We start from the raw sequence: 24,593 nt of genomic DNA, 5'->3' as shown, positions 1-24,593 counted from the left end.
CTGTGTCGTATAATGGATGTTAAATCCTACTGAGACTTGCAACTTCGCTATCCTTTTCACACACACACATGCTTCTCAAGGTCCACAGCCTTCTCTGAAATATGCAAAAACACGGTCAATTATTTCTGAGTAACTGATTTCTATGAGATGTTTCTCATTTCCTCTGGTCATTTGCCGGGGACAGGATTATTTCCAACTCACAAGCTTATTCTAATGAGTTTTTCTCCTTACTCCCCCTCCTTCCCCCTCAACAATATTGTGTTCATCTAAGAAAGCTGTGAGAAAGTAGCATGTCAAGGTATCTTCCATTCATATGCTAGAAGATCTATTATCAAATTATTATGCCAATATTAGCCATCTGTTAATTTATCTATCAACATGCCCATTGCTTTCTTAACCGGTGCATCTCTATGTCTTTTGATACCTTACACATCTAGAAGATAATACTAGCAAGAGTTTCCATGATGAGGCCTTTGGACTCATTGGTTGAAAACTGATTATATCTGGTATTTCCTATAATGAAGGAAGAGAGTGCTTCTCTCTTTTCCAAAGTAGAAATTTGCACCATCCAACAATCTCCTTCCCTTGATATAACCAGATATGTAGTTGGAATGCAAATGATAACACACACACAGAGGGTGGAGGGTATCTCCATTGACAGTCCAGGTAACAGGTTTGCCATTCCTTGGCCAATGGTGCAATCACAGAATCACATCCATTTCTTCATTCCCTCCATCAGTTCTTTCTTGTCTTGTGTTTGGGTTGCAGAGAAAGCATCTTTTAATCATATATTTGCACCTGCTAAACTAGGTCCTGTTCTGTGACTGTGACCTCAGTACTCGCACTTCGAGCTGTGTTCAAGGAAAGCATTGCAGTGTAAAAGGGATTGGGCAAAGCAGACTATATGAAGGGCAGAAATAAGAATAGCAGCAAAACCTTCCTGGGTATTGTCTTGCTTACAGGCTGCTTTAAAATTCAGTGCTGTTGAGTCGTTACACTTTCTTTTGCTCAGATTTAGCCTGAAATGCTTGCATTCTCCCACAAAAAGCAGAGTATGATCTCGTGACTAGCATGTGCCAAGGGTTATTCTGGTTGTGTAGTTTGCATGCAGCCAAACTGCTTTGGAAGGAGAGCTTTGTTGAGAGTTGTGTCAGATCAGATGTCATCTGAGTCAGAAAAGGATACTGGCCCTTTTCACTTCCTAGAATAGACATTACATTAATAATTCTTCCCCTGTCCACTTGCAGATCTTTTTCCAAAGAGAAAAAACACTGATTATTTTTTTTTTATCAGCGGAAAGATTTGCAGAAGTTTAAGCATGAAAGGAAAAAAAAAATCAAGCAGCAGAGAACTTCACTGCGTTGTCACAGGGCATAAGAACAACTACAAGGGCTGGAATTCAGGGAGACTCTGAATTCAGGAAGACGCTAAAGTTATTATGTTCCATAAGTGTGAAATATACATAAATAGGTGAAGAATATAAAATATTTTAATTTGTTTCCTCTGAGTTGTTACAACTAGACCTTGGCCCTTTCCATAGAGAGGCACTATTTTACTATGAATGGATGAACTGCTTGTGTTTTGGAGGAGCTTGGCACAGTTCAGTGCCCAAATGCTGGGTATTACTGCACCATTTCTGATCACAATTATCCATAAAATTCTCCTTGTGTAGTTGTACATTTCAGAATGAAATCCAGAGCCCCAGGTCTCAGCTGCTTGGAGACACAGCCAAAAGTCCATCTGATCATCAAATTTATGATTTCAAGTTAATTTTTCTCAAAAACTAGGTCTGGAAATTAGGGAACATAGACTTCAGACAAATTAAAAAACCCCAAACAAACAAACTTATATCCTAAAATGAATACATGGTTTATGAACAGGCTTTATTTTTAACACTGGGCTGGTTTTCAGTGCAATCTTGACATATCTTACCCTAAAACAAGTTTTCATCTTAAAATTAAGATGGACAATTTATTCCTCACTTCATGCCACATTTGTACTTCACCTTAACTTTTCTCCCTCCATCCTAACCAATTCTGATACACTTATGGACAATAAATGCATTCCTCCATATGTGCCATTTCACTAAGCTAGTCCATGCAAGCTTTCTTAATCATCTCTTGTAAGATCCATCCTCTCCATATTCTGGCTCTGCTAGTTATTATTCTGTACTTGTCACAGCTGATGCTCAGGTTCAACATGGGTGGCTTGAACTCCTCATATTACTGCAGATAAGGGTGCTTTTTTCCTGTAGAATGGTACTAATATGCCTCATCTCTACTGGAAATGTTCATCCAATACATTCTAGGACTGCACTACTTTTTTTTCGCAGCTTTGCTACACTGGTGGTTCCCTGTCACTTAGCATTGACTGAGGTGCACAGGTCTTTTGTCATTTCCAACTGCTAAACTCCCAGTTTAAGTCTTGTTATTAGTCTGTACCACTGCACTTCCTGCTGTTCCATTTCATTCAGTTTCTTTTACTACAGTCCACCTCAGGTCATGCAGTTCTTGCTGTATTAGGCTTGGATCTTCATCCATTTTGACATTGTCTTCCAGTCTTGCGTTATTCAAACATAACCTTATGTCACTTTAGACATTACTAGCAGATGTCTGCATTTTGAAACAAGGCCACTACTGAATGTATTGAACACAATATTTTTCTCCAAAAAGCTTGTTAATAATTTCCTATGTGGAATCCTAATTGAATGTTTTAATAAAATCCTGATTTCAGATGAGTCAGTCATCTACTCAGAGAAAGTTGACCAGGATGAGCTATCCTTGTGAATATATTCATGTTGGGTTTTTTCTCCAGTTGACCTCTGTGATTTGTATTACCTTTTCCTTCAAAATTTACTTGAAAACTGCTTATGTTATTGAGGTGAGTCTAGCAGTCTGTATTTTGTCTAGCTATAAGGAACATGCAATATCTCTCAGAGATGGTACTTGGGGAGCATTAGCTGGTCCCTTGTCCATAGCAGTCAGTGATCCTCCAGAAGCCCTGTGGCAGAATAAATTTCATCTGACAGCAAGTGGAAGGTGCTGCCCCTTCATTAAGGCTGCATCTATGCTTTACTGGCCCTTTGAGGAAGACTGGGTGCTTTAGAGTCAGCAAAGGAAATGGGAATGATCAGATGCCACAGAGTTACGGTATTTACCACCAGCTGGCAGAGGCTTGTGACCCAGAAGCGTCCTCTGGGATCACAGGTGCCTACACATTACACAAGTCTCTTATCAAACATCACTAAATGGCATTAATTATACATAGTTTTCCTGTAATGAGTAGTTTCAAACTTATAAAAATAAATGGAACAACAAACAGGCCTATCCATGCTCTGAACCTGCCTCTCACATCCAAGGGAAATGGATGCTATTCTCATGCAGTGAAGGTGCATTGAAAATATCTTCTTGCTCTCTCAAGATCCTTTGTTTATTTAGGTATCACAAGTGGCTTTTGCAGATTTTTTTCTACAAGGGTAATGGTGTCATTGACATTTTTCTAAATTTAATTTGCATGATTTAGTCAGAATCTGCCTTGAGCATGTGTCCTCCTGAACTGGCAAAGGGGCTTCCATAGGAAAGGTTTGGCATTGCTTCATCTCAGCCACCAACATGAAATCCAACTTCCTCACTCATCCTATGCCCAAGCTCTACAGACAAGGCAGAGGCATCTTCAGCTTTTATGAAACAGGTCTCTGTGTCATACAGTAATCCAGTATTAAGGAGAGAGGAAAAAATACTAAACATGGTAAGTCAGGAAATGGACAAACAACATGTACTCTAGACAGATTGTGCAGTATACAGCAATGATACCTGCTTTACTGAGTTTTATTGGCATAAAGTAATAATGTGCTATTCACAGGGCACAAAGTGTAGCTGAATCAAAATTCCTGGGGGAAAATGAAGATTTTTTAATTGATCTGACCTCTAATCCTGGACTAGTACATACGCTACGTTCATTTTTATACCGTGTTAATTCTCCCAGAGAATAACTTTTGTGTCAATATTTTTTCCATTTTTAAGCTGCATCAAAGTCCTCTCTAGGCCCTTCTGTGTTTCCAGCTCTACCATCTGAAGTCTTCATTACAAACTCTTGTAAAATACTGGCACAAGTTATTTTCTGGATATTGTGTTATTCTCCTGCTTGTCCAGTAAAATACTACATATTTTAGACTCATTAGTCTTAGCAACTGTATAGAATAATTAAGGAGCAAATAGCAAATATTTAGTTTGCCTCTATGCTCCTTGCCATCTCTAGCCTGTAACGTATAGATGTAGTAGGGTTAGTCTGTGGGCTACTTTTCCTTAAAATTGTCACTGTATATCACTGATACAAAACTGAATTCAACAAGCATGACTTCTGCTTTTGAAAACTGGATTTCTCTTGTCTTTCCCAGTTCTCTCTACAGTCAAGATGGCAATCAGGGAGCCAGCCGGGCTCTCCAAAAGCCTTTCATTGTATCCCATTGTGAAATTCTTGTTGAAGAAATGAAATAACTGCAATTGCAAGAGGAAATCCTGTTGTTGATTTATGCGACAGGAGAGGTGACTGACATATTTCAGTTAATGGTAAAACATCTCTAAGTGTTGTGCAAGGCTGGAAGTTGCTGTTAAATGACCTGGAAAAGACGGTGAGCAGGAAGTGGGAAAATAATTTACATCTGAAAACAAATTTTTGAGATTAAGTAAAACATGTTATTATGACAGTTGCTACCCTCAAGTCTTCGATACAGTTACAAGTTTTTACAATCACCTATGGTATCATCAGTTAAAAAAATGAATTCTGAAGCACATTAAGAACATGACAAAGTATCGGGTCCTGTGCTATTGTTTATTCCAATACTAAGTTTCCTGATATACAATTTTCTGTTTGTATCTTAATTACAAAAAACCCCAAGGTGTGTTGAAGCCCAGCATAGAGAAACTGCTTTCTCAGCAAACTTCATGTTTTTCTTAAAAACTACAATTAATCTCTTCTGTAAATGTACTTTATTCTCTCAGAGGATTCCTGCACAGTTGAAATAATTATTTTTTTCTATTATGTGTTTGGTTGTTTGATCTTCAAATTTTGTCCCAGCCCTCATAATTCTCCCATTTGATGATGTTTTACAATTTACACTCCTTTCCACTGACTTCCTGCAGAATATATTCTTGCGTTTAAAAGAGGCCTGTGGGACTCACGTCTCCTTGAAACCTGAGCATTTGTCTTATTTGTTTGTTGCTATGTTGTTTCCTTTTCTATTTGAAAATGTGAAACGCTGTTTTCCTAAGTAATTTCTGCCACAATCTAAAGCTTTTGTCCTAACTTAGTGTCCTTTTGAACTCATTTCTTTAAAGCCTCCCTTACTAAAACTGTACTGCAGTTCTCCTCAGAGCAAAACACCTCGGCTAGTTTTAAACACATCCAAGGTCTCCATCTCTAGCAGATAAACCTAGCATCTTGGTGACACTAGAAGTGAGGCTCGCCTTTCAGTGGTTTAGTTTACCTAACTGCCTTAATCTCCAGCTGGATTTCTCTTTGGTGATTTTGTTGAGGTATTTTTATCATGAGGCTACTTCTTCTAGCAAACCATGCTGATTTCCCAAATTCAAAAATGAAAGCAAAAATATGTTTCCAAAAATATGGTCCTTCAAATATGTTGTTTTTTTTATTCATACTCTGGGGTTGTCTAGCTCTCTAAAAAGATAAATATATGTATGTAAACATCCACAAAGCCTGGAAGCCAAATAAAGGCCTAGCTTCATCTTTTTTTAGAGATGAACCCTCAAGAGCAAAGGTTCACACATTTTTAGGCCTTTATAATGATGAAAGTTTTAAAGCTTTAATCACAAAGGCATAGCTACTATACAGTCACTCTGCTCATGAAGGAAAGAGATATGCTTTACAAGTATAAGCTACTTTATATCAGATGTACATTAGAGACTAATAACTGACCAATCTCTATCAAGAAAATATCACACCTAGACAAAATAGTTATACTAATTGCAACATAGAGTTCAAGCACTGGCTTAATTGTAGGAAGCCTTTGTACCGCTCACTTGCACTCAAACTCTAGTCTAGGACCAGAAGGAGCAAGGGGGTCTGTAGGAAACTACTACCAGTCAGGGCTATGCCAAGCATTTCTGTTCATATAGAAGGGTCCCTTTCTTAACAAAGAAAGTTGTAGATGAGAGAGCAAAACTGGCCTTTTAAAGGCAAGCCAATATCAACAGGCACATTTAGTTTTTTCTTTTTTTATAGATGGAGCAAACAGTAACGCCTATAGTTTAATCCTCAGTTCAATAATTCTGTTATTTCCAATACTGAAATAAGGAAAAAACCCACATTCTTAGTCATGTTAAAAGTACATATACAACCATTTCGCTGAAACTTTATAGTATCTCCACCAATGGAGATCAGAAATTTGATAAGGAAATTACCCTCTTCCCTAAATACAGCCTCCCTGTATCTCAGTTTGTACATGCTCATTAGAGACTCAGTAGAGTCTGGTAACTTCCTCTCCAAATATTTGGAATGTACTCAACATGCTAAAGCATAAGTTATCAGGAGTAGGAAAAACATACGAACAAAAAAAACCACCCAAACAAAAACCAACCAACCAACCAACAAAAAAAACCCTGTATGGATGACACTTCCATTTCCTATGCTGGAAATGGTCCTTCTCCCATGGTCCTCTTCCTCATCTAGTAGTTGAATCAGCAGAAAAGGAAACATTGGCTTTTTCTTCTTTTCAGAATGGCACCTCCTTAAAATACAATGTGGGCAGAGCTTTATCAGCAAACAGTTTTAACCAAGGAAGCTTTTCAGAGGGTTAATGTGTGTGCGCACGTGCATGTGCACACACACATTTTCTCTTCAGCATGTACTCAGCCACTTAGCTCTGTTTGTTGATACTTTCATGAAGGGATCATTCTGGTTAACTAAAATCAAACTGAGCAGGGGAAGAATTGCACAGAAATCATGTTTTTATGTCAGTGGCATCACAGCTAAAAGTGGAGAAGACAACTCTCACCAACTAAAGAAGTGAGGCTGGAAGAACATTGCCCCATTCAGTAACTGAGCAGAGTAACCCAGTCAATCCTGAGTGTCTGGGAAACCTGATATTTCCTGACTTGTAAATGTTGAGGGTTTTTCAAATGTTTTAATGTAGATTTTCAGTGGAATATGGTAACAGTCGGTGACTGGAGCATAAATTGCCTACCATTCTAACACAGACTGTAGGGGATAGCATTGTTGCAAGAATGGGACAATCCAGTGTGATAAATGTATATTTTAATTTTAAAGCTACTGAGAATTTGCATGAAAATAGTTCTAAACCAAACAGACTCTGCCTTTTGTTGGCCCAAGGGTAGACACGGAGGTGGAAATAGGGCTGCGAAGAATGGCCCTTCTGACAAAGGAGATCCCCAGGATGCCGCTCTGTGGCAGACTTCAGCTCTGTGCCTCACTGCCAGCATGCTGAGCACACTTTCCTAGGGCCACTTTTGCATTGCAACTACCCTGGGTTCACTTTGTTAGCCCCTTCATCAGCAGCAATGTAGCTGAGGAGATTTTTCGTGAAATGCTCTGCAGTATAGGTCTATGAAAATAGGACAAGCCCTGGGGAACACCTCTTGGAGGTGTCTCTCAGTTGCAGGTTATTCTTGATAATGGTCACTAATGGAGCCTGCCATGTGTCTAGGATGTGCCCTATGAGGCTGACGCTGTCAGCCTGACCTATCCAAACGAGTGTCAGCCTATTGGCCAGCTGCATAAAGAATTAAAACCAACCTTGTAATTCTCTGCAGGCACACAGAAGCTCTGAGAGGTTAGGTTTGGATTGGTTTGGGATTCCCTGTCCTTGGCATCAGAATGAGACCCTGAACAAGTCAGAGTTAGTGTGAAATGTTTCACCTTTTCCTTGCAGTAAGCATGCTAAAAGATAATCAAGGAATCCCAACCTGTAAACTTAAGGTTTACTTAAAAACTAGGATAACAAAATCAGAAAAAGATAACTTTGTGAACAAAGAAAGTACAGAGGCAGAGTAAATAAACCACTTTAAATCAAACTTCCTCCCTTGCTAGAGATTTCCTTGTAAGCAGTGTTTGCTCCTTAGTCCTGTGACTTTCTGTGGCTTTCTGGGTTTGATGGACTTCATGTAGTTCCACAGTGGCCTTAGGGCAGCTTCCCCCTTTCTGTCACTGCTGATGCATAGCTGCTTGGATCTGCTGCTTCCTGAAGCCTCCAAACTTCCCCTAGGTCCAGTGTCTCCCAGGGAAGAGATATTTCCCTGCCCCTTGCCTTCAGTAGAGCCTACCTGATTAAAGGGCAGCAGCTGGAATATGAAAATAAAAGGGCAGCCCTCCTCCAGGCTGCTCCATAACACAATATAGAGCCCTCTCCCACCCCCTCCAGTAAACTGAGTACAAACAAATAGCCTCTCCAGCACAGCTTCCTTCTGAGATAATAGTTTAGATTCTGGTTTCTGCCATTGAGATTATTGTGTTACAGGTACATATTCTTACTTTGTCCTTTGGTGATTGCAGATCAGTGGGGGAACTACAAATATCTTTCAAAAAAGTCTTAATGAATGAGGGCAGTAAGAAGTATTGCTTTCTGAGGGACATCAAAATGTGCTTTTACGTCAGAATGAGAGAGTTTTTCCTGTATGATTCCATTTTTACTACCCTTGGCTACAGCATTCTGAGTAGAAATTCTTTGATTAAGCAAAAACTTTTTTTTTTCAATGAGAAAGTATGACATCACTGTCACTTCATCAAGGAATTCACAGAGCTTTCTCCATCCTGCAGATGAAGGAGAGAGCCATGAATGGCACCATTTTAAGTAGGAATGATTCTGCCTTCAAAGGACATGGTAAGAATAATAATCCTCAGAGTTACAAAAGCCCCAGGGTCCCAAGAGCCGCTGAAGCACATTGGAAGAGCTTTGGTAATATTCCCTGTTTGCTGGTCACATCTGTGCTCTACTGATACCACCTGTTTCTGGAGTTGGCTGTAACTTTTCTGTGCAGAAAAAACCTTCATGCATGATTTTCTCCTTTGATCATTATCCAAGAAAAACAGGACAGTCCACTGTGTTGTCATTCTCTGTAGGTCACTCTCATGCTTCTCACCAGCTTCTTTTGATTTGACTGTTTTCTGTCCAGTTGAGCTATTATGGTGACTCTGTTTTTCAGGCTTTGGTAGTCTCTACTGCTCTTCATCCTGTGCCCTTCTTCAGCAGGGCTAAGTCTAAATCTGATATACATTCCCTGACCTACACAGGACTTGCGGTGATTTTATGCAGAGAGCTGTGGTGTAGGATATTTGCCATTTTGGTGAATCACGTTTTAGCCCCACAGGGTCTGGTATCCGGTGTGGTTTTTTAACAGAGACAGTCTTTTACAGAGTAACATTTATATACACACACACATTTGACTTTGTCCTGTCAATCATATCTATGACACATGGCAATGAGTGTGATGATTGCACTTTTCTACAGGATCCAAAATATAAATATGTGTCAACCTTCACCTGTGGCTTCAGGGAAGACCAGTGCATGGCAAGGCTTTGAAGTGTCTCGTTGTGCACAAGCAGAATTGTGAATATATGGATATATATGCATGTGTCTATGAGAGAGAGGATCTGTCATCTGAGTGACACCTATCACTGAGGTTGGCCTCATATCACCTAACAGTGGCTACCTGAAAGTCAGGCATCTTGTAGGAGCAAGTCACCCAAACTCCTAATGTGTGAAAATGCAGGCTCCTCTAGAGGGGGATCCATCCAGTCCTGGACACTCATCTTGAGAAAGAGTGTGCTAAGCTTGGCAAGGTGTCTAAAGGAAGCCTGTAAGAGTCTCTTTGACTAGATATTTAAGCAGCTAAAGATAAGTGAGACAAATCCCATCTGCCATTCGTACAGGAAGCTGGGAATGACATTCCTGCCTGGACCTCTTGTTTTTAGCTCTCCGTCTCCTTTTCTGAAATATTTGCAGCTTTTTCACACATATTTTCTGTTGTTGAGGATCCACCACAAGATGCAGTTTCTACATTGCCATGTCCAATGACAGCGCAATAATAGTTAGGGTCTCCTTTTATAGTAAAGCTGAACAGGGAGAGAAAGTTAGATTTAGTTGCATTCCTGACCTAGATGGATGCAGTGCAGTCAGTATCACTTTCATGAAAGACAGAGTGGCACCTGGCCTTGCTGCTAAGCTATATTATTGTCAGTGGGATTAGAAGCTGCCTTGTTGGAGTGTCCCTCCCATTCCCTAATTTTCTTCCCTAGACCTCAACAAAAGTATATGGGCTATGCTTTCCCACCCAGAGACCTTCCCCTTCTTTGGTAACCTCCATTCAATGGTGCTGACATCACACTCTCTCTTGTACCTGCAGGGTATATCCTTTCTTTCCCCACTGAACTCCATCTAGTCAGATTCCTCCTTCCGTGACAGAACTACAGCTATGTCCTCTCTTGCCATCCTGATGTGACATGCCTGTGTTCCCATGTGACTCATTTATGGGCTCCCTTTGATTTGTCACAGGGATGTTCTGAAGCACCTGAATCTCAAGGAATCAGGTTGCTACAAATTGCAATCCCTGATCTCGCTTACACTCCCTGTTGTTGGCTCTGTTGTTTTTTTTTTTTTTTTTTTTTCTGTTTCCAGACATTGCATCACAGTGACTTGCTGGAATAAGCTTACCTGACTGCGCTATGTTCCACGTTGTTAATCCACTTCCATTTCTTCTCGCTCATCGAGTATTTGAAACCAAGGAAGTAGTAATGACCCCTTGATTTTGAAACAAGATAATTCTAGAAAGGAAACAAACAATTGTAATACATTAAAATTACATTTTCTTCACCAGAGGTACATAGAAAGCGTAGTCCTAAATAGCCAACAGAGAAAGAACAGTGTGCATCCAGCCACACCATCTCTTTCCACAGCTTCAGAGGCTGAATTTTTCCACTTTTATTTAATCTCATCTCTCTTCCTGGGGTTTCTTAGGAATAGACTAAATAGAATAATACACCTGTGATACCATTAAAGCTATCCATTGTAATTAGCCAGGTGTGACCTGATACCTGGAGACACTTTTCAATTCTGATTGTGATGGGAAAGACTTTTCAGCTTTCATCAAAGCAATGGGTCTCACAAATAAGTGTCTGTTCAACTTGCTTGGTCTTGGTTTGTGTGCTAAATCCCTTTAAAACATACGTCGGGTAGGCAGAGAGTTTGCTCCTTCCCATGAGAGCATGCCTGGGGAGAGAAGCTTCCAGATGCAAGACTTCAAGAACCAAGATGCATCTTACTGTGAAGGTGTTTGTTACCATACAGAGGTGCTTGGTGTATATGGCTAGCAGTAGATTATAGACCCCCAAAGACATCTAACATGAGAATACACAAGTGTAACCCATCAGCTCTTTGGCACACAGGTCAAGCAACCCTAGAAGCAGCCCCATGAGTTTAGATCTCACCAGTTCTTCCTCACTGTCAATGATCACCAGGTCTGAATCCATGTCAGTACATTCTTTACGGGAGGCGTTCCAGTCTTTCATTTCTTGGATTTTAGAAAAGAAGTAGCATTTTTCCCCCTTTTTTTCCCAAGATGGGGGACAGCCTGGAGGTGGGAAAAACGGGTGTGGAAAAATCCATGTTTACACTAATGAAAGGATCCCATTACCAAAGAAAGGTAAGAGAGTAAGTTACAGCCAAAAAAGTACCTGTGTGGTCCTGCTTATAATTTTCACCAGACCACCAGGGATCCCTGCCAGTCTCTGTAGCTAATACCAGCCCAAGAGTCCCTAGGCATGAGTCAGAGAAGTAGAATCACAGATGATAACATTATCCTGCCTTTTAAATCTGTGCTCAGGAGATAAAGAGAAATGGTCTGGGGAAAAAGCAGCTTTCAGTTTTCAAAAGTCTTATTTGCCTGCTGCAAAATATGGCAATAGTGATGTTACTGAAAGAAAGAACATTTCTCTCCATTACCAGGCAAGGTACCAGGAGGAACAGAGAAAGGGATCTGGAAAGGGTGACATGATTCAGGGAGACAGGGACTGTGTGATATAATTTAGTTGGTTATCCAGCAGCTCCTAAACAGAAGACAATTGCAATTAGTTAAAATGCTAAGAATGGAGGAGTGTTTGAAAAGCAGTACATGCACATGGATCCATCATGCTCACTACAATGCTGTGGTACCAAAGGGACTGTTACATTCATGTCCATTCACCCAGCCATGTGCTCCTCTGCGCTAGCATGAGAGGAGTAAATCAGTTCTTCTTCCCTCTATAACAGTAATGCAGTGCTGACCAAGCACTACTTTTAAAGAAGATGAAAATGTGAAATGTCTCTGTCCTTGAGAGGTCATCCTATGAGTGTACAAGATAAGGTTGTTTATTCCTGAGATATCAGACTTTTTGTTTGTTTTTCTTCTGAACAAAATCTATACACACCCACCACTCCCCTCCCCCTCAAAAGGCAATCTAACAGGCTTTTGGAAACTGTCTTTTGAATGACATAGTATTACCTACCTAGTGTCTCTTCATAGGTAGCGAAGAATGTTTTTGAGTCAGCTGGTCTGCTTGCAGTTGGATGATCTGGAAATAAGAATACAATTTCTGCTTTGAATGACTGACCATTTTGCCATACACTGTTAGAGCTCTTCTGGACCCCTTTGACCCCCCCCCCCGGAATGCCTAGTCCTCACTTTTTTGCTCCTCCATTGGAAAAAAACCCACCTGTAGTACCATACTATGGAGCAGATTTCCAAAGAGCCTAACTCTGAAATTTGACAAAAAATGCTCTGCATATTTTCAGATTAGTGGTAAATGTGGTGTATAGTATACGCATAACTACAGCAATAAGAAATAAGAGCCATCTTTGAGAGATCAGTGCTCAAGCCAATCTGTTCTTGGTTAAGCGTGCTACCACACAGCTTGGAGCTGTGGTCACTGTCTGCTCCTATCCCAAAACAACTGAGGTGAGATATTCAGGCAGAGCACACCTGTGCCCCACCTGGAAGCTGGTCTAACAGTGTTGCTCCCTGCCCTGGTTTCAGCTGGGACAGAGTTAATTTTCTTCCTAGTAGCTGGTATAGTGCTGTGTTTTGGATTTAGGATGAGAATAATGTTGATAACACGCTGATGTTTTAGTTGTTGCTAAGTCCTTGACACTTGTCAAAGACTTTTCAGCTTCCCCTGCCCTGCCAGCAAGAAGCTGTGAGGGGCCACAGCCAGGACAGCTGACCCAGACTGGCCAAAGGGCTATTCCATACCGTATGACATCATGCTCAGTATATAAGGCTGGGGGAGTTGGCCAGGGGGGCAGCAAATGCTGCTCAGGGATGGGATGGGCATCGGTTGGCAGGTGGTGAGGAATTATATTGTGTATCACTTGCTTTGTATATTATTATTTTATTATTATTATTATTAATTATTATATCATTATTATTACTACTACTATTACTACTATTCTATTTTATTTTACTTCAATTATTAAGCTGTTCTTATCTCAACCCACGAGTTTTCTCACTTTTACCCTTCCAATTCTCTCCCTCATCCCACCGGGGGTGGGCGAGTGAGCGAGCGGCTGTGTGGTGCTTAGGTGCTGGCTGGGGCTAAACCACAACACTCCCCCGAGACCAAAATGAGACAACAGTGTTCATTTTAGATTTGAAAGCAGATAGCCAGGCTGAAATAGCCTTGATTTTCCTGTTTCTTCTGACACAGTGGTTGTGAGGGATTTCTGCTCCGCAGAAGGCTTCTGATTCCCAGAAAAAGGCATCGTGGAAGGAGGCTTACAAATGTATTTTTATTATCTGATGACTAGCTAGACTGCATGAATTTATCACAGAGAAAAGGAAAAAAAGGGTTTTGAGAGGGTGAAGAAAGTAGCCGAGGCCTCAGATGAAATAAACTTATGTCTACTTTACTAGAGAAGCTCATGTGATTTTTATGTATTTTTCATGTCTTCTCAGGGCTTTGGTTTTATCAGTTTAGAAACTCCCTCAAGGGTTTAGATTTTATTGAAAGTATGGAGTTCAGGGATCATTCTTAGTTAACAGGCTAAAGGAGGATTATGTTATTCCAGCTGACTCCGTGTAGCAGTAAGAAAACATTTATATTCTCCCAGCTTTGCTGCTCAGGAAGCCTCAGCTTTAAAGACAAAATTGCCCATGCCATGAATGGGTATTAGGTCAACTGACTGGGAGTTACTAAATTGTCTATAACAAAGTTTAAGGAGGCATTTTTGAGGTTATTTGGAGTTGAACAATGAAGGGATGAATAATAACTGTAAAGAAACATTAAATTAAAAATTGTAGGGGTAGAATTCTTATAGTTGAAACCAGAATTGATAAATTCCTTTTAAAAAAAGAATATATAAAATGAGAAAGAAAGATTGAATTAAAGAAAGTTCTAAGAAACTTATACCAGAACGGCATGGAGCATGAAAGAACTGACATCTCTGCAGAATTCGTACTAGAGGCAAATGATAAAAAACCCAGAATATTAAAGGAAGAACTTTGTTTATAAGCATTAAGCTCAAAAATAAGATGAGGGAAAAGAAGTGGAGTGGCAATTAGATTAGGTGACACCTAATCTCTTCTGGACATTGAAAATTGGTAGTGAAAGGACGGATTACTAGCCCAAAGCATCCAAACTGCAAAGGTGGCAATCCTGAGCTCTTACTTTCCTTGGAGTAGAACCACTTCTCTAGTACCTATGCATCCTTACAGATGCAAGACACTATAGTGCAGTAGGAATGATATCTTGGAAGGGGTTCAGCCCACCAGAATGTAGTCATAACTATGCTGACAAGAAGTAACTATTGAGTCTGAGAAATGAGCGCCTCTCTTACAGAGGATCCATTTTTGCCTTGTACCTACCTCTGACAAAAATAGGTTATTTTATCATAAATGTAGCATCTCGTCTTCCGATACATCCTCTGTAGCCAAATTTTTATTGACAAAAATCCTGAGGAGCGTTTGTGCTCTGATTGAATATGTCATTCCGATACAATATTCGGTTTTCAGAGAATGCTGGAGAAGTTAATTATTTCCTCAAGAAACAAAGAATACTGGCAAGGCAAAGGTTTTCAGGAAAGGGAAAACCTTTCACTAGACACACGTTTGTCTGTTGTGAGAAGCAACCTGACCAGCCTTTAACATGTGAGGATTTTTTCTTCCAACTCCATCTCAGAGAATTCTTCATAGCCAAAATGAAGGAACTTTTAGCACTATGACAATCATAAAGAGAATATAGATTTTTTTTGGCTGGCAACTACAAATACCCCTAATGGCTGAAATATCCCCTCAACTACTACATTAAATGATTCAGTAAAATGCTCAACATCATTGAAATAATTAAAAAATATATGCTTGTCTTATCACTTCCCCCCACATATCTGTCCAGAAGGATTTCAAGGACCACCAGAGGCTCCAAACTGAGCAGTGACATAAATGAATCTCAATTTTAGTACAAAGGATTAATTAGCTCCTTCTGTAAGCCTAGAGCCAGACAGTGAGTGACAAAAGGAAATAAGTATGAAATAATGGTATTATTCTGGGAAATGTTTATACTTACTTTCCCAGAAAACAGAGCCCCTGGACCAAGTTCCTCTGTTCTGTAATTTTGCTCAGGGTTGCCAGCGTCTGAAGGGATTTAGGATTTTCTATACTGTCCTCTCCTTCTTTGCAGCATTAGCTCTAATAAATAGCATTTAAAATAATCCCTTACAGAGTCTGAGTGCCTTTTTTTTTACTGGGATCATAATGAGCTGGCATCTCCTGGTGCAAAATGGTTGTCGAGCTACTCTTTTACAAATTGCTGAAGTATGACTTGTAAAAGCCACTATAGACTTCAAAAACACACTGCCTAGGAAGTCCTACTAATCTACATTTCTTTCCTGATACCAAGCAAGAACTAGACTTTTGGAGTTGTGAGAAAAAAGTTTCAATTTAGCACCTAAAACCAAAAGCTGGCAATGTATAATACTGCTTTTACATTTACAATTCAAGGATCAAAGTTGATCAATAAAAGTCTAATTTTGAGGAGACTAAATTGTATTATTTGCCCTGTTCCTTTTAGGGATTAACTTCCAATATATTAGTGTAGGAGCAGTTGAGTCTTAGATATCACTATTTAAAAAAAAACAGGGAAAGATGCATGTTTGAACATTTGAAAACAAAGGTTCTTAAAGCTCTGGGATATAGAATTACATCCAAACCTGTACATAGAGCTACACATGATAAAGTATGCATTATATTTTATAGAGTATTAAAACAGATAATCATTGTGGAAGTAATGAAGTTAAAGCTGAGAATTGAGAAACTGAAGAAGCAACCACATGTTTGGAAGAGGGGAAAACAGAATTTACTCTTCAGGAAAAGTTATCAAAAACATAATATGAACAAATACAAGGACCATTTCATTTTAGAAAATGAAGAAGCTGGGTTTCGCATATACTCTGAGCCTGTGGGTGGAAGCTTGCAGAACTGCTTGTAAAGATACCCTGAAGTCCTTAATATATAGTAGTACAAAATACTGGTACTAAAACTACCTAACATAATTTAAAAGCATTTTTTTCTGTGAAAAATTAGAAATGAATGCGTACTGGTATGCATTACAAAAATGAGCACCGTCCCACTGGTTCTCCTACTGGATTGAATTCAATTTACAACACATAAATGGTGGGTCAAGATTTTCTCCTGGCCCATTGTCACATTTAGCTCTGAAATCTGCCTGAGTGATTCAGACAGCACCATTACTGTAAACAGTTCAAAGGCACTGAAACCTAACAAAGCAACAATATGTTATTTTCTAATTGGAGCAAATTAACACTGTGAATTTTATGGTGCATTAGTCATAGAATCATAGAATCATAGAATTGTAAAGGTTGGAAAAGACCCTTAAGATCATTGAGTCTGACCATTAACCTAGCACTGCAAGTCCACCACTAAACCATGTCCCTAAGCACCACGTCTACCCTTCTTTTAAATACCTCCAGGGATGGGGACTCAACCACTTCCCTGGGCAGCCTGTTCCAGGGCCTGACTACCTTTTTGGTGAAGAAGTTTTTCCTAATACCCAATCTAAACCTCCCCTGGTGCAGCTTGAGGCCATTTGCTCTTGTCCTATTGCTTGTTACTTTGGAGAAGAGACTGACCCCCACCTGGCTGCAACCTCCTTTCAGGTAGTTGTAGAGAGCAATGAGGTCTCCCCTCAGCCTCCTCTTCTCCAAACTAAACAACCCCAGCTCCCTCAGCCACTCCTCATAAGACTTGTTCTCTAGACCCTTCACCAGCTTCGTTGCCCTTCTCTGGACACGCTCAGCACCTCAATGTCCTTCTTGTAGTGAGGGGCCCAAAACTGAACACAAATGCTAATTGAGAACATCAAGGCTTTCTTTGCCTTTAACTGAATCCCTAGAGCAACAGGGAAAAATAAAACAGAAAAATCAATTGGTAATCATATGTTTTTCATGCGTATGTAATCGCATGTTTTTCATATATACAATTATATGCATATTTCTTAAGGCTGGATATCAGCTTCTGGTTTCAGAAAAGAGCAAAATTTAATTCATATGAAGGAGCATTTGAAACAAAGTCAGACCTGCCTGTTCTTGGAAGACCAGCTCATGAACTGCAGGGCCAATTTTTTACTTACTAGCAGATAAATTTTCTCTCAAGAATAAAGAAAATAATATGATACTACCATAAAAATCATAAAAATTTCTGGTCAGGTTCCACTGTGTAAAATTGTTGTCATTTTCATGAACAGAAATGGAAAATGCCTTCTGGCCTGCAGAGCTCTTGTATGGTGGAGCAATATCAAGAGATGAGAGTTTAGTTCATTTAAACAAGCTGTTAGTCAAAAACAGTATATTTGGCAAAACAAAACCGTATGGAAAACTCATATAAAATTAAAACCTAGAAATAAAATGGTCAAAATGGCAACAGTTTTCATTTGGAGTACAAATGAAAACTGTATGCTATTGAAGTTAAAAACTAATTTGATTTAGTTTCTAAAGTTTGATCTGGATCTCATTTCTTAGGAGTATTTTTTTGGTTCACTGAGACAGTACTGAACCCAACAAAGTAACTATAACTGAAGCGAAACCTGAATTAAAGTCTAATGACCCCTCATTCAACTCCTGATTTAAAGCTCTATTAAATGCTTGTTAGTTTCACCTTGTTATGTTGTGGTGGGTTTTTTTGTGGTGGTTTTTTTGTTTATTTGTTTTTTGTTTTTTTTTTTAATTTTGCCCTTCCTGTGGTATTTTACATTTTATAAAGGTCAGAGTACTATCAGACATCTGTCCTACTCTTTACCTTGAAAAAGAAAAAACAATTACCTCCCCCAACCCTATTTTTTAAGTTTCATGGATCAAAGATTTTGGCATGTCTTCACAAAGAGTGTCTCCATGTGCATCTCTGAGTAGGTGGCAAACTCTGGGACTTGAGTATGATTGATTGTGGAAACTTCTTAAGCTTGCTCAGCTATCAAAGGATGAAAAACAAGCAAGCACATCTGAAATTTTAAAATGATTCCTCAAAAATATTCAAAGGAAAGTACCACGTGGTTCTATTAATTTTTTTTTTCTAATGGAGATAAGAATGCTTTATTTCTAAAAAAACCTATATTTTTTTATGTAGTTCGAAGATTGTTATGAACTCAGTGATATATATGCAGAGAGACCTAGTAGTAGGCTTTTATTTGAGGAAAGTGCAAACAAATTCCTTTAAGTTGTGACTCAGTTACCTGTTTCAAATGAGCTTTTATTCATATTTATTTAAAGATTTTTGGTGTTATGGACATCTTGGTGACATGATACAAGATCATCTCCTTGAAATATTCTCATGGACAGCAATCATATTATTAACAGGCATTATCTAATCTATACTTGTTTCTTCAAAACATTTGTATAATGAATTATTTATTGTTTGAACATTGTCACATTTTGTAATTGGGTTTTGGCTTTTTTTTTTCTTTTGGAATTTTAAACTTTCAAGCCACTCAACTTTTTCACAGATTTCTTCTTACGTCCATGATTGGCTAAAAACTACTATCCTGTGCCTTCAAATTAGCCTTCTGTTCCTACTGGTTTTGGATTTCATGACTTAGATGTCAGTCAGTGAGTGAGAGTCACAAATTAATTGCAGTTATTACATTTTTAACAGGACTTACATATGAGTATCAGACACACCGCTAAGATCAGTAGGAGGGTTATGACAGCAACCAATAGAGCGACACTTGTTCTGGAGCAACAGCTTTTACCTACAGATAGACAGCAAAAATAAAGATTAGGGGATCAACTGGGAAAGGAAACCTTTGCCTTCATTCAAAGATGCCCTTTTCAGGCTCACACTGAGACAACTCTTCCAAGTTAGGCAAAGCCCTTTGGTGCTGTATATTGTGGACACATTTTTTTTCCATGACAGATATTCAACCTGAACCCTTCTGCCATTGCCTAGAATACTTTGTTAAATTCTGCTGCACTTGATACTAGAGTTAAGTGCTCACTGAGATCCTTATCTGCTCTCTCAAAATACTGTGGAAGCAAAATCCAAACAACCTACCAGATAAAGGTCCTGCTATGTTATACTCCCTAACAAAGCAAATTTTTCAGAGGATTTGAACTGTCTCCTCTTTCTGTTTTGACTGTTATTTATGGACTTTTGTTCAGGATTTACTTCAAGGGGATCCTTGCAATATTCATTAGTCTGCCAACTCAGTGGATACTGGCTGGGTGTGATAGAGCACAAGCAGGTCCAAGAGGGGACAAATAACAAGCTCAGTGCCTGACTGGACTCATCAGACACTGAATTAAAAGGTAAAGGAGAGCTTTCCATCTCTTCCTGCTTCACATATTTGCTAGAGTATTTACTTACCCCTTCTGCTGTCTTTGAAGTTTATGGTGTCTGTGTGACAAGTAGGATCTGAAAACCAAATTAAGGTTTTTGCTGCTATTTACCCCTGCTCTGTAAAGTAAACAGTTTTAGATAAATGAGGAAACCATCCTGCATCTTCATCCTGACTGCAGTCAATATCTGGTCTGTTCTGTCTGGTAACCTCATTTTCACGCCTTGTGCATTACTATTTGAATGACTGAAATGCTAAGAAGCTGTCATACTTAGTATAGTATTAAACTAGACTGATTTTCAACCAGTCTTTGAAAGAAGAAGGCACACAAGAAGAACTCTGTGCTGTCAAGCTTTCTGCCTGAGGTTTTGTCAGGAAATGGTTGCACCCTGGAAACCTGTTGATTGCTCTAATCAACAAATCTGTTTGATAGGTGCAAACTATCTACTGATACGCTAGTCCAACCAACAAGACTGGGAAGGGTGGAGAGAAGTTTTAGTGGTAAAATGAAAGCTTGTAGGAAGGAAGTTGGTGACCAGGAATCCTAAGGTGGCAATTCCAGAAATGGTCCCGGTGCCCTATGCAGGACTGGAGGGAGAAATGAGAAGGCAGCATATTAGCACCTGGCTGAGAAGATGGGGTAAGGATCCAGATTTCTGATTCTTCGGGAATTTGGGACACATCTGGTGCAGTGTCCAAACACTCTGGAGGAACAGATTTCATCTTAACTATAAGGGAGTTAAGCTGCTGGACATGACATCTAGAAGGTTTTAAGTAACTTCTAAAATTAATAAGAGCAAGCTGGCAGGGGCTAAATATAAGTAACTCTTAAAATGAGGAAAGCGAAGCTGACACAGGTTAAAGAGCAGTTTAGGGTGATATTACCATTACATGTGACTTCAAAACCACTGTATCTCCAGGAAAATGAAAGGTCAGAGTGTAGAAACATTTAAATAAACTGTTAAGAAGCAAACTACAACTATGGCACACCTGCTTCTACACATAGACTAGAAGTCTGAAAAAAAAAGCTGGGAAGATCCTCAGATGTCAGGTGTCTGAAAATGGGTGGCTTCTGCCAGCTGAGATACCCTCATGTATCAGACAACTGCACAGACCTGGAAGATGTTACACAGGACCTCCAAAAATCTGTGGCCTTCTATATTTGCGTATTGAAGCCAGACCAAATGTCCTGATGCTTCCCAGATGGCTCTGGACACCTGTGGTTAGGTGTTAGCATCCCAATATGCTATGTATATGGGGAAGTGGTTAAAAGGAAGAGATTCATCATAGTACTAGACTAGATAAGGAAAAATAGAGTGCTAATGGGTAAAAGAGAGGAACTACAGGAAGCTTATTAAAAAGAGCTAAAAAGGGATGCTAAGAAAGAATTGAATCCATACAGGCAGACTATTTATTATTGAAGGACAGCATCCTGGCAACACATAGCCAATACAAGGCACTTACTAAGAAGGGTCTGGGAACAGGTAAAAGGAAGTTGACATAGCTATTAGAAACAGATCGTTAATTTTCCAAAGCTGTAGACATCAAATGAAGAAAATAGAAAGTATCACAAGCCCTGGGAGATCAAAGATTATATATAAGAAAAACCAATTAGACAGAAAATAATTTGAGAAGGAAAAGACTTCAAATGTGGTTTTGAGCACCCGTGTTTCCAACACAGTGTGTCTTCAGACACATCAAGAGAAAGTATGTTGCTAGAGATCTGTAGGCCAGTGGATTGTAGGCTATCCAGGAAGCATTCAGAAGATAAGGCCATAGTAGAGAAGCTGAATTAATCCCTCGTATCAGGACTGACTGAGTAAGAACTGGGTGGATCTTCCATTTCAGGGGAGTTCCTTGTGAGGAGCTGCATGAACTGGAAGACCTATGGCCCAAGTAAAAAAATGGATATAGTAACAAATTCCAAGAGACATTAAGTGTGAGATAGCTGGATTAATAATGCCGTTTTGTAATCCCACTCTTAAAGCTATCTTTGCACCCAGGGCCTAGAAGGTAACAGATCTAATGTGAATTAAAAATAAAAAATAAAAAAGTTCTAGAGGAGATCTGTGAACTTCAGGTCTGCTGTCCTGACCACACAGTCACAGAATCATTTACATTGGAAGTGACCTTTTCAGATCACCCAGTCCAACTTCCCTGCTCAAGTGGCGTCAGCTACAGCAGGCTGTCCAGGACCATGCACAGTCAGGTTTTGAATATCTCCTAGGATGAAGACTCTACAACCTCATGCGTTAGGAATTATTCAGAAGGGAAATGAACAAAAATCAGGGATGTTTTGTCTGCCACATGGTTCTATAAATCCATGATTTGCCTCTACCTTCAATGGTGCATGCAGTTCTACTACCCTTATTTCAAAAAACATATAGGAAAAGGTTCAGAGAAGGGAAGCAGTAAATGACAATGTAGACTAGTGTTCTGCAGTGTGGAAAAGAGATGACTAAGAACAGGCTATGTCAGAGTCGTATAAAATCCTGAGTGTCATGGAGACCTTGGATAGGGTTTGACTGCTTACTGTCTCTTTCAGGGAACATCAGCTGAAGCTAATAGGAGGCCAGCTCAGAGTGAAAAAATGCAGCTGGTTCTTTGTGTGATGTCAAAAAGAACTGTGGATCCCCTCATCAAAGGATGTTATAGAAATCAGGGCTGTGTATAGAACCAAGAGGAGATTGGGCAAGTTTGTAGAAGAGAAATCCACTGAGAAACACATCTGTTTCAGGAAGTCCCTGAGTAGATACATGCGTGTGAAAGTATTACAGGAAGGTATCATATATGCCTACCCTCTTCTTATTCATGTCAATTTGTTCACTTATGCCTGCTGTTGGAGACAGGAGGCTGGGCTAGATGGTTTCTTCGTCTGGCCCAAAATATCTTTGTGTTCCTACGCCAGTGAAGCCAATAAGTGTTTAGTTGCATACAACACAACACATGCACTGCCCCCTGCTCTGGCTATATAAAGCAGACAACTGTATCTTCCTGTCTCCCATACGGTTTTATATCACTGCATTTTTAGAAAATAAGGAATGGACTCCTCTCTGCTCATTGTTTAAATTCATTTCATTCTAGCAGACAGCTGAAAACTCACCGGAAGATGTGTGGCTAGCTGCAGCATTTGTGTCTAGGGATTGCACTTTCACTTCTGCATATGTAGAACCTAAAACCAGGCAAAAATAACAGAGAACGAAGAAAGCTGGGAAACAACTTAAATGGAACAAAAATGACTGAAATGATAAGAAATGCTAAACACATGAGAGCAGCTGATTTATGTGACCATGTTTAGCTATGCCCAAATAATATTTTTGTCTGTTGCATTCACACCTGAGAGGACTTGCTATAAGTGGAAACAGATGTGGTTTCTCTCCAGTGCAGACAATAACAGAGGAGACATGGGCACATGCACACACATTTTACATCTAAACAGAAGTGGAGAAAACTGTCTAAGGTTGTCTGATCATCTTATTCAATTTGCATCCATATGTGAGTGGTGAGAATAACTACAATATCAAAGCAAACCTGAAAACTGCAGATAATGCTACATTTGAAGGGGTTACTAGTTAACAATAAGATGGTGAGAAAAGTGAAAACTATTCTAACATCTGCAGATAATAAATATAAGCGAGTATGGAAGAAAGCAGGGATGCATAAAAAGGAGGTAGAAACTAAGAAACATGATGTTGCAATTTTATAAAACATTCAAAGTCATCCTGATATACAGCACTGAGCCCCTTTGTTTCTACCACCATACAGAGTTAATGTTTTCTATGAGTTTCCTTATAATTTACTCCTACTTACAGCTTTTATACAGTTTTTTATACAGTTTTTATAGTATTTTTATGAATTTTTCATGAAATTAATTCCATAAGCCAGAAGAATGCACTCTGTATGGTGGTAGAAACAAAGGGGCTCAGTGCTGTATATCAGGATTTATTTTGGTAAAAATATTACGGGGACAGCCCACCTGCAGATTTTTCACAGCTCTGTCCCCCATATTTCCTTCGTCCTCTTTGGGGCTTTGGTGCTCCATGGCACTCTTTCAAAATATGTGTTAGGGAGGTCGAAGAATACAAAGAAAGCTCAGTGCGGACCAGTTGACCTACCTTGGACATCAGTGATCTGTAGTCTGGGTCTGGTTGATTCAGTCAAGTTCAAGTCAGCATAAATGAGATTTTCTGACATTCTTGCTCCCCCTTCTCCTTTTTTTCCCGTTGCTGCTGTTTTTAAAGTGGTACTCTAGACTGAGGATGACTAATAGCTCCCCTCCGTCTCTAGCCTTCAGGAGGAAGTTCTTTACTCTTTCTGTAATGCAGAAACTTGTAATGAGAAGGGAAGCCTACTTCTAATTGGTCATTTGATAGTGGCACGTTAAATGTAAGGTTGTGGCCTTGTGGTCACCTTTGTTGGGAAATGGTTCTGGAATTAGTAGTATTTTGAGTTTCCAAATCTTGACACCCTGTCCCTGTCCCACCTCCTTGTATTTTGAAAAGACAAACTTTATTACGTGAAATGGAAAGGAGAAGAAAAGTACAAAGATTTGGAAGTCAGCCCCAGGAAGGAGAGTGAAGCTCTCGGGGTGGACCCATGGCACATCACAGGGAGCAGCCCTGTGGAGTCCAGAAGGCAGTACTCTCAAAAACGGACATCTGAAAGCATGATACATTTGCCCCTGATCTCTAGAAAAACATACTCAACACTGCTGAAACAGGACCCTGCCACACTTTGGGACTCTGTCATGT

At 39.6% G+C, this 24,593-nt stretch overlaps 1 protein-coding gene across 4 annotated transcripts; it reads right to left on the bottom strand.

The window, feature by feature from the left end:
• Positions 1–1,864: 1,864 nt before the first annotated feature.
• Positions 1,865–24,111, bottom strand: LOC148054728 (C-type lectin domain family 5 member A-like). Of its 4 annotated transcripts, XM_087767272.1 has the most exons (8): positions 23,958–24,111; positions 22,946–23,014; positions 19,168–19,257; positions 12,514–12,579; positions 11,704–11,784; positions 11,458–11,600; positions 10,685–10,794; positions 1,865–10,086 (listed from the first exon to the last, which is right to left on the bottom strand). In XM_087767272.1, exons 1-8 carry the CDS (start codon positions 24,034–24,036, stop codon positions 9,942–9,944), a joined length of 783 nt encoding a protein of 260 aa, XP_087623398.1. In that variant the 5' UTR covers positions 24,037–24,111; the 3' UTR covers positions 1,865–9,941. The 4 variants fall into 4 exon arrangements, with proteins under 4 accessions (XP_087623398.1, XP_087623399.1, XP_087623400.1 ...); XM_087767273.1 differs by lacking the exon at positions 11,704–11,784; XM_087767274.1 differs by lacking the exon at positions 19,168–19,257.
• Between the last annotated feature and the right edge of the window lie 482 nt (positions 24,112–24,593).

This window comes from Nipponia nippon, unplaced genomic scaffold (genome assembly GCF_047370975.1).
Source record: "Nipponia nippon isolate SJK-2023a ecotype South Korea unplaced genomic scaffold, ASM4737097v1 scaffold_3, whole genome shotgun sequence".
Lineage (NCBI taxonomy): Eukaryota > Metazoa > Chordata > Aves > Pelecaniformes > Threskiornithidae > Nipponia > Nipponia nippon.
The sequence above is the reverse complement of the archived record's forward strand: the minus strand, read 5'-3'. Positions and strand labels throughout refer to the sequence as shown.

Bases quoted from the DNA above. Each gene is read 5' to 3' on its own strand.
- LOC148054728 (XM_087767272.1), bottom strand. From the start codon at position 24,036: ATGTCAGAAAATCTCATTTATGCTGACTTGAACTTGACTGAATCAACC. The intron at 10,795-11,457 runs GTGAGATCTAAA...TTTCCTTTCTAG, and splicing joins TTGACAGTGAGGAAGAACTG to AATTATCTTGTTTCAAAATC. The intron at 10,087-10,684 runs GTAAGCTTATTC...CTCCCTGTTCAG, and splicing joins GTGGAACATAGCGCAGTCAG to CTTTACTATAAAAGGAGACC.